General features: G+C 53.8%; 7 protein-coding genes across 7 annotated transcripts; 4 read left to right on the forward strand and 3 right to left on the reverse strand.

Moving 5' to 3' along the window:
* Positions 1-1,987: 1,987 nt before the first annotated feature.
* Positions 1,988-2,713, forward strand: CGCS363_v014621 (uncharacterized protein; the record flags this gene model as incomplete). Its single annotated transcript, XM_036646470.1, has 2 exons — positions 1,988-2,297; positions 2,403-2,713. The coding sequence occupies 2 exons, from the start codon at positions 1,988-1,990 to the stop codon at positions 2,711-2,713; spliced, it is 621 nt and encodes a 206-aa protein (XP_036488846.1).
* Positions 2,714-3,325: 612 nt separating this feature from the next.
* CGCS363_v014622 (putative 1-acylglycerol-3-phosphate O-acyltransferase) lies at positions 3,326-4,192 on the reverse strand (the record flags this gene model as incomplete). Its single annotated transcript, XM_036646471.1, has 1 exon — positions 3,326-4,192. The coding sequence occupies one exon, from the start codon at positions 4,190-4,192 to the stop codon at positions 3,326-3,328; it is 867 nt and encodes a 288-aa protein (XP_036488276.1).
* A 450-nt stretch (positions 4,193-4,642) lies between these two features.
* Positions 4,643-6,037, forward strand: CGCS363_v014623 (putative dioxygenase; the record flags this gene model as incomplete). Its single annotated transcript, XM_036646472.1, has 4 exons — positions 4,643-4,929; positions 4,982-5,752; positions 5,805-5,904; positions 5,960-6,037. The coding sequence occupies 4 exons, from the start codon at positions 4,643-4,645 to the stop codon at positions 6,035-6,037; spliced, it is 1,236 nt and encodes a 411-aa protein (XP_036488509.1).
* A 546-nt stretch (positions 6,038-6,583) lies between these two features.
* On the forward strand, positions 6,584-7,701 carry hxnY-0 (2-oxoglutarate-Fe(II) type oxidoreductase hxnY; the record flags this gene model as incomplete). The annotated part of the gene is made up of 2 exons (XM_036646473.1): positions 6,584-6,625; positions 6,676-7,701. The coding sequence occupies 2 exons, from the start codon at positions 6,584-6,586 to the stop codon at positions 7,699-7,701; spliced, it is 1,068 nt and encodes a 355-aa protein (XP_036488277.1).
* Positions 7,702-8,500: 799 nt separating this feature from the next.
* CGCS363_v014625 (putative dioxygenase) lies at positions 8,501-9,798 on the forward strand (the record flags this gene model as incomplete). Its single annotated transcript, XM_036646474.1, has 3 exons — positions 8,501-8,621; positions 8,675-8,856; positions 8,914-9,798. 3 exons carry the CDS (start codon positions 8,501-8,503, stop codon positions 9,796-9,798), a joined length of 1,188 nt encoding a protein of 395 aa, XP_036488513.1.
* A 254-nt stretch (positions 9,799-10,052) lies between these two features.
* CGCS363_v014626 (uncharacterized protein) lies at positions 10,053-11,282 on the reverse strand (the record flags this gene model as incomplete). The annotated part of the gene is made up of 1 exon (XM_036646475.1): positions 10,053-11,282. The coding sequence occupies one exon, from the start codon at positions 11,280-11,282 to the stop codon at positions 10,053-10,055; it is 1,230 nt and encodes a 409-aa protein (XP_036488512.1).
* Positions 11,283-12,608: 1,326 nt separating this feature from the next.
* Positions 12,609-14,478, reverse strand: CGCS363_v014627 (putative aspartokinase; the record flags this gene model as incomplete). The annotated part of the gene is made up of 4 exons (XM_036646476.1): positions 12,609-12,625; positions 12,693-12,796; positions 12,907-13,058; positions 13,117-14,478. 4 exons carry the CDS (start codon positions 14,476-14,478, stop codon positions 12,609-12,611), a joined length of 1,635 nt encoding a protein of 544 aa, XP_036488511.1.
* Between the last annotated feature and the right edge of the window lie 603 nt (positions 14,479-15,081).

A 15,081-nucleotide genomic window follows, 5' to 3' on the forward strand; every position in this document is an offset into this window, starting at 1 on the left:
GCCAATCGCGAATCCTTGTAGATAGAGTTGATCTGAATTGGTTGTTGGTGGAGATAAGGACGATTTGAATGCAGACCTCGGCCGGGGTGCTATCGGGGACTCCATCTTTGACGATCCCCGGCCATCGGATAGCGGGGCCGTCACACCCTGGAGCTAGCCAGAACCAATGACGGACTTTGGGATCCTAATCTCTGATGTCGTTGGTTCATCCCCCAAAGATAACGCAGGAGGCAATCAGACCAAAGGCACTGGGCAAAGGGAATTTGCCAGTGTTGATCCATGAAACTTGAGGATTTGTTCTGCTTGCCCGTATCTTGTCCCCGAGGACTTCTTTTCGGCAACTTTTGACATTCCACCTAATATGTCAGTATCCGCTTCGTTGGCATCGAACAGTCGCAACCGACTGGCCTGCGCGTCCTGTACACGAAGGAAGGTGAAATGCAGCAAGACTGTGCCATGTAGCAACTGTGTCCGAAGGTAGAGTAGCCTACGGGGAAGGCACCGAATGTCTGGGTCGTTGTTCTGGAAGACTTTTCTGAGCGGGATGCTAACTTGCGCAATCCATACTCTTAGAGGCGAACAGGATGCATGCGTTCTCGGATCAACCGAGACGGACTCGTCCACAGTAGTAGATTCCCGAGCCTCCCCTCAACATCGATCACCGTCGGACGCCGCCCGACAACTTCATGTTCTCCACCGCAGGATAGCTGAACTTGAAGCCGAAGTGCAGAGAGCTACTTCCGGCACAGCATTACAGCACAATCCTCCACCTGCAGAAGACGAGGAAACTTCCCATGAAGTGCTGCACCTTGATCCAACTTTGAATCCGCCCGAGTCCATAACACATCGGACGGATGTTCAGAATAATCGACTTGACAGCAGCGATGCCGTTATGAAAGACGCGGCATCTATTCTGGAGTTTCTAGCTTGGGGGCGGCATAAGGACCCCGAATACCATTCCACTGTCTCGCCCGAGGCTACCTTGACTGCCGGAACGGCTTCAGGCGATGTTTGGGACAAAGGTTCTCACGTCATAGAGTCTGTGATCGATCCTTTTGGAGATTGCTCTCAACTTTCCGTCATTCAGCTACTGCTCCCAAGTCCGCAACAGGTGTGGCAGCTGGTTCAATACCACGAAGAGTGCCTACTTTGGTATCATGGTTCATTCTTCGCACTGAGTTTCCGCGATCAGCTGGAAGCCTTCTATGCTGATTACGGCGGCATGATCGACAGATCCGGCGTCAATTTGCAATGGGTTGCTCTTCTTTTTTCCATTATGACGGGAAGTCTGGTGTGCTCTTCACCGGCCACCCTGCAATCCTGGGGCTTCCGCGATCCGGAACGGAGAACTCTGTCCAAACGCTGGTTTGGGGCGGTCTTGACGTGCTTGAACCGAGCTGACTATACTGCCAATCTGAGCATCTTATCCTGTCAAGCTATTGCAACAAACACCATATCCGCGCATCTTCTGGGATTCAGCAGTTCTCAAAGCATCCAGCTTGCAGCAGCTGTTCGCATAGCCCAGTCACTTGGTCTTCACCGTCTAGGCAGCGAGACAACTCGCAATACGATCGATAGGGAGATTGGTAGACGGGTCTGGTGTCAGCTGTGCAGCCAGGACTGGTTTGGAATACCATTCTCCGAAAGCTATTTGATCAATCCACTGTATTCGACTTCCGAGCCACCATTGAACTGCCATGATCAAGATTTGCTGCCACTACCAGTGGACACACCGACCATTACGAGCTATTGCCGATTTCTTCGCGAGGTCGCCTCTATTATTCCCCAGCTTCAAGATGCTTTGATGGTTCGTAACACTGCTTATACTCGATATGAGCAGGTTCTGGCTTGGGATGCTCGCCTTCGTACTCTCGTGACGACGGACAGACCGATGTTTCTTTCGCATGTTTCCATCGACCCGCAGTGGCCCTCTTGGATTCCTTGGGCTCGTCGTGCTCTAGCAATCAGTTCCGGCCATAAGATAATAATGATCCACCGATCATTTCTTTCTGACAGTTTTATCAACCCCACTTTCGCATTTACCCGTCGGACATGTCTTGCAGCTTCAAAGACCATCATCAAAGAGTACAAGTGTGTTGTAGATGAGGATGGACCAACGCTCTGGATACACCAAGCATTCTCGGTCGCCGCGTCGGTCATACTCCTGCTGGACGTTCTTCACAGAGACCCCAACGATAGAGAATCGGCTGAGCACAAGCAGCTTGCTGAGAGCGTCATTGCGATACTACATAATCACCGAAATAGCATGATTGCCGTAAGGGGTATCAAGCTGCTAGGTGCGTTGTTGGCGGAGGTTTCCAAAGTTGCTTCTACGAGTGGAGCCCCAAATCAAGGGCGAAAGCGTAGGAGACATGATGACACTTTCGTCTCATCCAATGCAGACAGCCCCAAAAACAGCAGATCAGGATACAAGTTCGACCTTCCAGGATTCGTCAAGACGTTCTCCGTAGGCACGGCGAGCAGTCAGTCGGCTGGTTCATCTTGTTCTGCCGATCAACAGCAATCACAATTGGGCGTACAGGTTGAGGATCCTCAAGAGAGCGATAATGTAGGCGAACGTGGCGGGGAAGACGCTGGCCACATCATCGAACCCTCTCTCGGTTACTCATTTAATACGGCGGGACTAGACGGCGCCAACAGCTTCGAAAACCTCTTGTACCATGTGAACCACGACTGTTTTTCTGTGCCCTGAGACTCTATCGTTGCATTGGGCTCATTGACTTTCCCCTTCGCAATATAAGCTAGGCTTAATTTATAGACTGCCTATTTTTCCTGTGTCTCCAACTATTCTCTACATAAGTATTATCATAGTTGCTATCTATGTTATCTTCGTTATCGTAGTTGCCGTCGTCGTCGTCGGCGTCGTCGTCCTCGATGTTGTTGTCGTTGTTACCTCCGTTTTTCAATCCCGCCTACTATCGTCCTCGATCGGACTAAGTCAGTACATAGCAAGTACAGTCGCGCAAAACTAAGAGAGATAGGCCATTTTCAAGCCAAGTATCGCACATGCTATATAGTCCCTATGCTACTAACTCCTATCATCCTTTCTATTGAATCCCGATGATTATCATTAGTATTATCCTCTTCACCCTCGTTGTCTCTATCCGCCCGTATAGAGAAGGGTTTCGAAAAGCGGCTACAGAACGCCAGCCGACCAACTGATTCACTTTGCGACGTCGAAAGCTTGACCTGTGATTGACAATTTGTATGTTCCCTTTTGCAGGGCGCAACCGCTCTCGGGCGAAACCACCAGAACGAAGTTCATTTAGGTCGAATCTTAGTTCAATTCTCTCATAAGTTTTATCTAGGTCACCACCTTCCCAAGAAGCTCTGTGACAGCTTGCTCTACAGCTTTCAAATCCTCGATTATAGGCTGGTGTCCACTCTTCACAACTTCAACCCAGCTTTCTCCACCCAAAAGCTTGCTAAGCCCCCGAGATCGTTCGACGGGACTAATCATGTCCTTGTCTCCGGCAATAAATACTGCAGGACATTTGATAGCCGAATAGTCAGGATCCGCATGCTCCAAGTCCGCAAGCGCCTCGCACGTCTGAGCATATCCCTCCGGATCTGATGCAGCGACCATTTTATGAACAGCCTCGCGCGCCACGGGATCGGCCGAGCGGTCGGGTGTGTCCTCATAAAAGTTCGACTTGGTCGCCATTTCCGCTCCGAACAGTATTCCTTTCTCCCTCACGTTTGCAGCGAGGTCAAGCATGCGTTGGCGGGCTGCAGGAATATGTCCAATGGCTCGGCCGGGACCGAGGAGGACGAGGCCGGCAACGTTGTCGGGATGCTGGGATGCGTAGTGCAGCGCGACGATGGCGCCGAGGGAGTGGCCGATGATGATGGCTTTGCTCGCATTTGCTTGCTTTTGAGAAGATTCTTGGAGAGATGTGAGGAGATCGTGTAAGTCGACGACATGGCCCGCGATGGTGAGCTTTCCTGTTTGGTCGGCCAGCGGTGTCTTGCCGAAACCTTGAAAGTCAACCAAGGCAATTTTGTAGCAACTGGGTAAAACTGGCAAGAGTCTTTCAAGAGTTTCAGTCGAGCCTCCCAGACCGTGAAGGCAGACCAGGGGCGGTCCAGAGGGGTCGCCGGTGAGGAGGTAGTGAGTCTTGGTCCCCGAGGAGGTGGTGATGTAGCATGAAGTTGGCGCTGAAGTCGTCATTGTGATGGGAGGCTACAATTCTTGCAAAAATCTCTGTTTGTGTCGCGGTTCAGACGTCTTTGTTTGACATGAATCGGATTCGCAAACAAGATAGCATCCATTGCGACCCTCTTGTCGAGATTTCGTCTTCCCGCAGAGCAATCACCCCGACAACACCCCTGTCACTTCGGCCGAGGAAGTTCAAGCCCCACCCCTGGGGTTCGGCCGGGCTCAGACTGTCTAATTGTGAGTGACCGATAAGATTGACGTCCAATCCCGATAGAGCCACACCAGTATGCAACGTTCTCTTGCTGGGTTGGCTGCATTTTGGGTCGGTGATATTGAGAACACCATCAGTCTAATACAAGAAGCGGCAGTTAAGAAAAAAAACCGGTTAGCCTTCAGAATTCGACCCTAAACTCTCTCAACTCAACAGATGAGAACTAGTCATTGTTCCAACCAGAATTCATCATGGTCATCACGTCTGTTGTCACCGAAGAGGCAACCTACCTAGAGCCTCAGAAAATCCACTTCACTCTCCCGCATGCTCAAGCTACAAGCGGCCGCGTAGTCCCCATAGCGCATGCGAAATCCAGCAAAGTCGACTTTGGCGCCGAGATTTATGGCATTGATCTCAACAACTTCACTGATGCGGACTTCGAGTTCATATCAGATGCGCTTCACAAATACAAGCTTCTTGTCTTCAAGGAGCAGCCAGAGATGCTGAAGCCTCAGCAACAGTACAAATTGACTTCCAAGTATGCGAACCGCTAGATCATTTCCTCTTCAACCCGTTAACACATGGCTCAGTTTTGATCCGGATGAGAAGACTGGAGGTTTTGCGCACGGCAAAGATCCCTTTCTCGTCCACCACAACGGCGTTGACTTCTTCGGCATCCCGAAACGCCCCGCGATTCCCGACCAACCTCAAGTCCATATCCTTGGACGCGGGTCGTTGCCAGACAATCACTATGGCTTTCCTCCTGGCTTTGAGGTCCAGGGGATAGACCATGAAGAGTTTCACCTTCCGCCGCATATCCCTGCAGATGAACGCGAAGCTGGCGCGTCTCGATTCTATCAGTGGCATTTTGACGGGGCTCTCTATGCGATTCCCCCGCCTCGAGTAGGCTGCCTACTAGCGGTCCGGACGCCTAAAGGCCCGGATGTCACTGTTCGGTGGGAGGATGGCAGCGGGACTGAGATGAAAATGGCTCCCGGCGCTACGGCCATGGTGGCTGGCAGCAGAGCCCTGGCTCTTCTCGACGAGGAGACTCGCAAGATTGTCATGAACAGTCGAATCGAGTACGCCCCTCATGCATTCGTCTGGATGTCAGCCGCTCACAGCACACGTCTCGGGCACCTAATCGAGACGGAGGGCCTTGAGAAGCCGCTGGGCCAGCTCCCGAAGTGGAACAAGGAGAAGGTTTGTATTTATCCTATGGTTTGGACGAACCCCAAAACGGGCGAGAAGTCGCTCCAGGTCCATGGGCAGGGTGCTTTCAAGTTGCACTTGAAAGATAGTCCCGATGGCAAGGAGACGATTCTGGATGACTTAACAGAGGTCAGGGAATTTATGGACAAGTGAGTCTGCCAGCGACTCCAATTAAACCTGAGCACAACTGACTACGCACAGGATCATGAAGCCAGCTCTTCAACCGGAGAACATCTACGCCCACCCACACCAGGAGCAAGACGTTATTCTATGGTACAATCGAGCCCTTTGGCATAGCATTGTAAGGGCTTTGAGTGATTGAAACCCAAACAAAATCAGAAACTGACGTATTTCAGACCGAATTCCCCAAGTCTTATGGCCCTCGTGTGATGCATCAGTGCAATGTGGCGGCAAGCGACCACCCGACTGCCTAAAAGTATTCTAATGAGGAAGAATTGTTGTAGTTTCGCAATAGACCAGAATTGATCCAAATTTCTGTTTTGCCTGCATCTTAGACTTCGTCACTACAAATGACCGTAAGCCCCCAACATCGTCCTTTGAAAACCGGTCGGCGACGTCTGCCATGGTATGCAATCATGGCAGGGAGCCAATTTTGTGTACTACCGCTCCCCAAAATCTCACGTGCTCACAGAGAGGCAACTACATGTCCAACTTTTGCTGTATTACGTGTTCTGCAAGCGGTCCCGGCCAGCTCGGCCGAAAACATCAGTGGCTGTGATAAGATCGGGAACTGAGATTGGAGAGGGGTAAACCTTATCGGACGTCAGCGCCGACGCTGACGGCAGGGTGTTTGAATACCTGAATACAACATCTATCTACATAATTGACAGTTTTGAGACAACGGGCGCTTCATGCAGCTGGCTTTTCTCGGGTAATTTGAATCTTCGGACCGGATTCATTGCTTTAATCCCTCGGACACGCACACCATCGATTCACGAGTTCCCGGAAAGCGACTTGTCATGGAGAAACAAACCAGGTACGTCGATCGCGAGATCTCAAAGGTAAATCCAGACTCCCAGCCATTCGAGAACGTGTCAATGACATCCATCAGATTTCCCTACACGACTTCGACAACCGCGTCGATGAAATCACAGCCCAGTTGTGCTCGGCCGCCGAAAATGTCGGTTTCTTCGCCATCAAGGACCACGGCCTGACCGACTCCGACATCCAGGACATGCTGTCCACCGCGGAGTCGTTCTTCCACCTCCCGGATGAGACCAAGGCCACGGTGCCCTGGAACCCACAAAATGTCGGATGGGAGAAGTTGTCGCAAGTCCGGCCCTCCACGGGCGCGGCAGACCAGAAGGAGTCGTACCAAATCCAGTTTGGCGAGAACATGAAAGGCCTTTGGCTTGACGACGGCACTCTCCTCGGATTCCAAGCCAAGACTCTGGAGTTCATGCACAGGGTGCAGGATATCTCGGAGAAGCTGATGATATGCCTCGCTCGTGGACTGGGGTTTGAGGACAAGTACTTCATCAACTGGCACGATGTGACGCGCCCGAACTCGCAATCAACGCTGCGTATGCTCCATTACTACGAGACACCAAAAGTGAACGACGGCAAGGTGTATCACCGGGCCGGCGCCCACGCTGATTGGGGCTTCCTCACGCTCCTCTTCCAGAAGCCGGGCTATTCCGGTCTCGAGATCTGCCCCGGCCGCGAGGCCGTCACGGAGCACGCTCTCGGCGACGAATGGACCAAGGTCGATCTCGAGCCTGGGGTCATCGTGTGCAACATCGGAGATCTGCTCATGAGCTGGAGCGACGACCGTTTCAAGAGCACGTACCATCGTGTCAAGGCACCTTGTGAGGAGGGAGACTTTTACGGCGAGAGGTTTAGCATTGCGTTCTTCAACCAGCCTTGCAAAGATGCGATCATTCAGGGTCCGAAGGGGAAGTATCCTGTGGTCACGGGGGAGGAGTTCAATCGGAACGCGATGAACCGGATGTATAAGGCGGCGCAGGACAAGTTGGCTGCGATGAAGCAGGCGGAGGAACAGGGACAGGGATTGCCCAGCGCAAGGCCTCTTGAGGCAGCAGCGAGACCGATATCCTGCGGTGGAGCCTCGTGTTAACTTTACACATCAGTCGAATTGAACAACAGGCCCTTTGACCGCGCCGCGAAATTGAGTCCATAATCACGCTTGCGACTTTGCAACTAACTGAGGTCAAAGTCTCACACATGGAGACTAAGCTGAAATCTAAATCGTCGGATCCATTGCATATGGCGTCCGATAAGTTGACGACTTGCTCTATGGTGACGAACAGCTCACGTTAGGTACATTGAGAAGCTCCCAACCTCAAAGCTGTCCACCTGCATTTTGATATCTCTTGTGGGCCTAGCCAATGTCCTTCGTCTTCGAAATTATCATCTCTAGAGTCTTTCCCTCGACTGCTCCTAGTATTGTGGCCGTGACTGAACAAAGCCTGGATCTGGTTGCTTGCCGGGAATAACATGGACCTTCCCCCACACCGATGCAACTCCAGTTATCGCAGCGTTGCCCCGCATGGATCACCAACCTCGGCCGAGGTGGCAAGGGTTTGCAGTCAGACGGCACGATAAGCCTCGGCCGAGCTTATCAAACTCCTACAGACTTTCTGTCATTGGACGATAGCATTCGCAGACTGAGTGTAAGTCGAGAGGTCAGACGTGCAGCCGTGCACTGGGAGTTTGGGCATGGTAGATACTCTCGGAACGGGACAATTATACCGCTTTACAGGCTTTCATGGTATGCCTCAGATATATCAGATGAGGCCCTGCTCAGACTGTTTGCAAGACTGTGAGTATCTAATTGGGAAGTACAAATCCGTGATTAAGCACTATCTCACCAGCTTTTCTGAATCACTTGTATCTGCTCTGCAAAGCGTGAAAAGATGTCTCCAGGAATACTCACTGCGAGTCCCACCTTCACTCTCACGGAGATGGAGAAGACGCCGAAGGACAAACACAATTTCGGAGCCGTCGTCACCGGACTCGATTTGGATGACATCAGCGGTAAGTCTCATATATGTTGTCTCTCATCACAAGCCACTTACACCACCCGCAAGATGCCGACGTCAAAGCCTTGCACGACGCCATCTGGACACACAAAGTCCTCGTCGTCAAGGGGCAGAAGCACATCCACCCCATCAAGCAGTGGGACCTCGTCACCAGACTCGACCCGGACGCGCCGCTCGTCCACGGCCACGGCGACATGAAGACCTTCAACGAAAAAGGCGGCCTCCTCTCCGTAAGCCCTCCTTCTCCCATCTCCCGACACCAGTACCTAAACTCACCGTGCAATAAGAGAGGCCGCGAAGTCCTCGCCATCCCCGGCGCAGAAAACGTCCGCGTAATCGGCAAAGGCTTCCAGGGCGATAACCACTACGGCCTCCTCAACAAGACCCTCACCCGCACTCCCTCGCACGACTTCCACGCCCTGCCCCTCTCAGAAGCAGACTTCGAGGCGGGCCACACGCGCTTCCAGCGCTGGCACATCGACGCCGCGCTCTACGACCGCGAGCCCGCGTGGTTCACGACGCTGCGGTGCATCACGCGCCCGACGGGGCCCGAGGTCACGGTCCACTGGGACGACGGCAGCGGGCGCAGCATGACCGTCGAGCCGGGGCTGACTGCGTTTTTCAGCAATGTGCAGATGTACGAGCTGATGAGCGACGACGAGAAGAAGGTCGCGGATCACTCGTGGGTGGAGTATGCGCCGCACCCGTACCAGTGGATGGGGAACTGCAAGGGAAATGCGAATGGGCTGGGGCTGGTGAGTCAGGGGAAGGAGATGAGGGTCGAGGAGCTGGGGGAGTGGGATGAGCAGGCTGTGAAGCGGTATCCGATGGTGTGGGTGAACCCCGTCACTGGAGAGAAGGCGTTTATGGTACATGGGATTTGCGTACGGCGTATGTTCCTACGGTCGAGTGTGGATGAGAAGCCGACTGTAGTGGATGATGTGGTGAAGATCCGAGAGTGGCTGAAGGTGATTCAGGAACGGGTGCTGAAGCCGGAGTACATCTTGCTCCCCAAGGCGGAGGAAGGGGACATCATCACGTGGGCCAACTTTCAGATGTTCCATACTGCGATAGACTATCACTCGAAGCTGGGACCGAGGACGATGCATCAGGCCAACGTCGGAGCAAGCGTTGGACCTGTCGGACCGGTTCCCATTCCCGCAGCTAGCTGAACGAATATCAAGGGAAATTTCCATTATGCGCATAGTTGAAATTTTGCTTCATTTCAGAATCGTCTCGTGATACCTTTTCTCCGGTCACTAATTCCTGTAAAGACTGTAAGATGTCTTCTTTCTCCTGACTTTTCATGTGCTGTAGAGACTGTACGCTTCCTCCCTTCTTCTGACTTTTGATGTTATGTAAAGACTGTATTCCCCCTTCCTCTCACTTTTCACGCTGTAAAGACCGTCATCGATGAACCAGCATCTCAATACCCCCCGATAGGCGAAATATCCAACCCCTCCCCCTCCCCAGCCGCACACTTGAACCCAGGCGCAATGGGCTGCGGCGCCGTCAGCTCACCCCCGGTACACGTCGCAAAGTGCGTCTCGTCCTCCAGGCACGTAAGATACCCCTCCGTGCACGCCTCACCCTCATCGTCATCATCATCCTCATCCGCCGGCGCGTCCGGCGCCCCCGACGCCACGGGGACCTGCGCCGTAATCGTAGCGGTGACGGTTACTGTCACCTCAACAGTAGAAACCGCAGGCACAGCGCAAGACGGAGCCGGGCGCTCGGGGGCGGTGGTGCTCACCACCGGCGGCGAGGTGACGGCGGGCGTGTCGATCGCGGATGATGTCGGCTCGGCTGAGGGAGTGTCCATGTAAGACGTAGTCGGCTCGGGCTGCTCCTCCCCGGGCGCGGCGGAGGAAGCGGAAGCGGCAGGCGGCTCGACTGACCCGCCACCCCCGGAACCGGCGCCGGCCCGGGGGTTCCCATCACACGGCTGCACGAACAAATTAGCCTCGCCCTCAGGATGATCAACACTCGTCCCCGCGTTGGGGTACTTAATCGGCACCTGCGCCGTCAACGCCTCGTTAGTCGTGCACCCGCCCGAGACCTCACCCATATTCGCCATGAACAGCTCCGGAAACTGCTGCGTCTGCCTCTTCGACACACCCCACCCCCCGCGGGAATGCCCGCGCCTCTTCTTCGACGCCACGACCGTGATCGGCGCGCAATTCATGTAATACTCGGGCTGCCCGCCAACGCGCGCCTGCCACGTCCACGCAAAAGTATACTCCCCCGGCGCGATGCCCTGCGGAATGGAAAAGGTGTACTCATCTTTATTAGGCCCTTCGAGGTTGCCCTTCTGGTTGCGCGCGGGGCAGCCGCCCTCGATGGAGTGGATGACCATCCACGTGGACTGCTTGGTCGGCTCCGTGTCGGTGGAGAGCGCGAACTGGCAGCTGCCGCCGCCGTGGACGGCCTGCCCGGCGAAGGTGGCGGTCTGCGGCTCGCCGACGGCGTAGACGGTGCGTTCGCCGTCGACGATGTAGGAGGCGCCCGGGGGCACTTTGCAGGGGAAGTCGTCGCCGGTGGCGGAGATGGGGTTGGTGGGGCCGTCGGCGACGAATTTGAAGGGTTTCGGGTTCTCGAGGACGACGTGGGCGGATGTGAGGGAGAGGAGGAGGGAGGTGAGTAGGAGAGAAGACATGGTTATGAAATGACTGTGTGTGTTGTGTGTTCTATCTAGGTATGAAGGGAGTGTGAGTGAATAGTTGGAGATATGTACGCGAAATCGAATTTGTTGAGACCAGCTGCAATGTGAAGGGAGTGTGATATGATGCAGATTCAGTGGGAAGCGGGGAGGGCTCATAGGTATTTGTAGGTCGTGGGTGAGGTTGCCAAGGTGAATGGTGCTTTGGACGAAGACTATTCCAGGACAATGCTATTGTTGCCAGGGAAGTCTTTGCCACTGTTCTTTCGCAATATCAACTTTCACATAGAGCCCAGAAAGAGTATTCCATCAACCATTCGCTGTCTTTCTTTGATAGAAGTTCACCTTGAAAACGTCTTCTTGCCAACTTTCATCAACGTCAGAGTAAACCAGACCTTTCGAGCATCTTCTCCAGATGAAAGAAAACTCGATTGATACATCTCAGCTCCCTTGCAAGATATCCCCAGGCTACACTGCCGAAAGCCATGTCCTGACCAGCGTTAGACCAGCCGACTTCCTTAGCAATAGCCCCGCGAATCCGGGGAAATGCATCACTCTTCGCGACAAGCTTAAGTGTTTGTAATCCTTGGCAAAGCCTTCGTCTGAATATCCCCGAACCCATCTTGAGATCCTGGGGCCTGGAGAGAGACGCATTCGTACCGCAACTGCAAGGGGATCGGCAGGGACAAAGACCAGTTGTCTGGTTGATGTATTGGTGTCGCCGTTGCTAGTACTTCCGCCTGTTTCAGCCTCCCTAGTCAACTTTCTTTGTTCTCAGAACACTAGCCATGAGAAAGTGGCTTTATGTCGGTGCCCCCATCCTGGTCAAGCTGCACTATGAGGTGCCACGCCGTTCGAAACTGGTCTCGGGCAGAAAAGCTATGTTAATCTCGCCAATACCCTTCGTGGTGATATTGCATGTAGTTGAATCTCCGAGCGGTTGCTCGGCCAGTGGGGTGCGATAAAATTGCATACGATATGAAGATTGGTATAAATTGTATGAGTTGAGCCAAATGACCGAGTCGAGAACAAAAAAGCTGCAGAAGCTCCGACCATATGCCGGACGATGCTGTCCCATGCTGTACTTCCAGTCTGAATGCTATGTAAAGACAATGATATATGGTATTATGCAGATTCAACCAAAAACATCCTCCCGCGGCACACAGCAGAGGGCATCGCCTCACCTGCGCCCCGCCCCATTCTCCCTCCCCGACACCACCCTGACGTCTCTCCGCTTTTTTAACCACCGCCTGACAATGTACTCGTACGCAGCCTGCTCTCCCTCGCCCGGCGCGATGCGAAACGATCGCCCAGGCCGGCGCATCAGTACAGCCACGGACCTGGGAGGTGTAAGCGGTCGGTAGGACTCGGCAGTGGCATGTCTCGGACGAGGAGGCTCGGCCGCACCTTTGATGAAGTTGTTCTCCTGCTCCCAATGTGTGGGGATGCGGAGGACTTTGCTATGGATCACATTCATTGCCAGCACGGAGTCTTCGGCTCTGACGACGAGTCTAGCATATTCTGTTAGCTGGAGGACTTCGCGGAAGGCAACAGGAAAGGGACGGGGATCTCTGGAGGAATGTAATTTGGTGCTGTGGTGCATCGCGTGGGGTTGACGTACGAAACGTTGATCTCGCTCGCCCCCTGGCTGACGAGAAAGATGTTGATCTTCGCTGCGGCCAAGGCAGACATGATTTCCGCCGATATTCCAACCATGTTTCTCATCTTGTGGCCGATGACGGTGACTATGGACATGTTCTCTGTGATAACGACCTGCAAGCAAGTAGTTTGTTAGCAAAAAGGTCTTTGGATGGGTCGCGGCCTTTCTTACCTTTCCAAACTTCTCGAGCTCAACCCTCAGCCTCTGATGTTGACAGGACCCTTCCTCCGAGTGCTGGAATGCAAGGCTGACGTTGCGCTCGCTCGTTGTGACGAGATCAGTCTTGATTCCAGCCTCTTCTAGTCTATCAAACACACCAGACAAGAACCCTTGGGACTTCGTGTTCCTATTGCAAACGACGTTGACAAGCAGTATTGAGTCCTTGACGGTCACAGCTGTTGGTCGACGCCTCTCCTTCTGGTCACCGTGATATCCGTTGCCCAGCATGAAGTCGATCGAAGGAAGCGGGACCTTGACATCCACCTTTTCGTCCGTCGGTGTTGGGGGTGTAAGAGGCGGCGAAGGTGTTCGTGAGGGATAGATGATCGTTCCCGCGCCCGTGGGATTGAAGACATTCTTTAGTCTTAGGGGTATATTGGCGCATCTTATTTGGTCCATGGTCAGCGGATGTATAACCTCGCTACCGTAGTACGTCAGCTCCGTCGCCTCTTCTGCCGTGACTGTCGACAGTAGTCTCGCCGAAGGAACCTTCCTTGGGTCTGCTGTGAAGATGCCATCAACCTCCTTCCAGATCTGAAGCTCCGTCGCCTTGGTACCGACTGCACACATCGCAGCACATAGATCAGAGTACCCCCTTCCCAAGTTCTTCAGCAGGGAGTCCGGCATGATGCCAAAGAAGCCAGTGACTATTGGCACATGGTCGCCGCACTCTCGTATTCTCCTGGTAATCTCGTCGCCAAGAAGGTGGTAGAACCTAGGACCGAGATTGTCGAGCGCGGTCTTTTGCTCAAAGATGCTTCCGCCAAACACTGACTCGACGACGTCCTCGAGAATGACCGGCTCGGCCGGGACGCCTTTGCTGCTTAGGTATGCAGCAACGACTCTGCAAGCGAGCTTCTCTCCCAGTGCTATCACCCGGTCCCTCGCCCGAGGCGACAATTCCCCGATAATTTGAGCTGCGAGAAGGAAGCCTCTCAAGCTTTCGCACTCCTTGATGATGACATTCTTGGTGGTATCAAATATGTCGCTGCAAAGATCACTCCTCGTACCATTTGAGTTGACGAGGTGCTTCTCGAGTAGTCTGACATGGTTATCGCGGACGAGTTCAAGGGCCTTGTTGAGCTGGGCTTGGGCAGGCAGTCCGGCCTCGGCGTGGGAAATGCACTCGAGCAGGAGGCTCGTGGTGCCACTGGCCTTTGTGGAACCGGAGAGGGCCGAGCAGACGACCACCAGGTTATGGTCTTGCAGGTAGGATGGGATGATTTTGCTGCAGATCGACTCGAGAAGTTTTCCAAGACTGGTTCCGCCGTACTTCTGCACCAGCCATGGCCTGTTTTCTCTGCCGGTTGCCATGCTGGGCGGGGACTGGGGAGTGGTGATCTTGCTTGGGAGGGCGGGCAGCTGGATGAGGGAGTTTTCCGGTGGGCCTCCGCTCGAACTTGACGGCACGCAGTAACTTGGCCGGGAGAGCATATATCGTCGACTTTTCCCCGGGAAACTTATCAGTCGCAAACTTTCAACGAACGTCCACCACGGCCATGGTCAACAGCAAGACTCGTCGTCTGTTGTTGAAGGCGTCAAAGAAAGGCGTGCCTTCGGTCAATGTCCACGGCGGACGGCAGGCTCTGCTTCTCCCGGCATTCCCATCGCACCCTTTGGCCGACTGACAGCTGTCATTGGCGATGGTCGTCTCCGAGTTGTGGAGTTGGTTGCCGGCGACTGCGCGCTGGCCGTGGGCCAAATCCCGGCTTCGGGATTTGAAGACAAAAGCCCCCATTCAGAACGGTCCGGGTCTCCCACTCGGCGAATGCGCAAAACAATAGGTTTTCCACTTTCAACTATTTTGGAAAAGGGCTCCATCGAATCTGACGCAACATCAAAGTGTAGTGGGGATGACGGCGTGTGAAATCGGGGTTGGCCATGGTATCATGCGGCCGCCATGTCCAGTGCGGAAGC

This window comes from Colletotrichum siamense (genome assembly GCF_013390195.1).
Source record: "Colletotrichum siamense strain Cg363 chromosome Unknown KSG_Cg363_contig10, whole genome shotgun sequence".
Lineage (NCBI taxonomy): Eukaryota > Fungi > Ascomycota > Sordariomycetes > Glomerellales > Glomerellaceae > Colletotrichum > Colletotrichum siamense.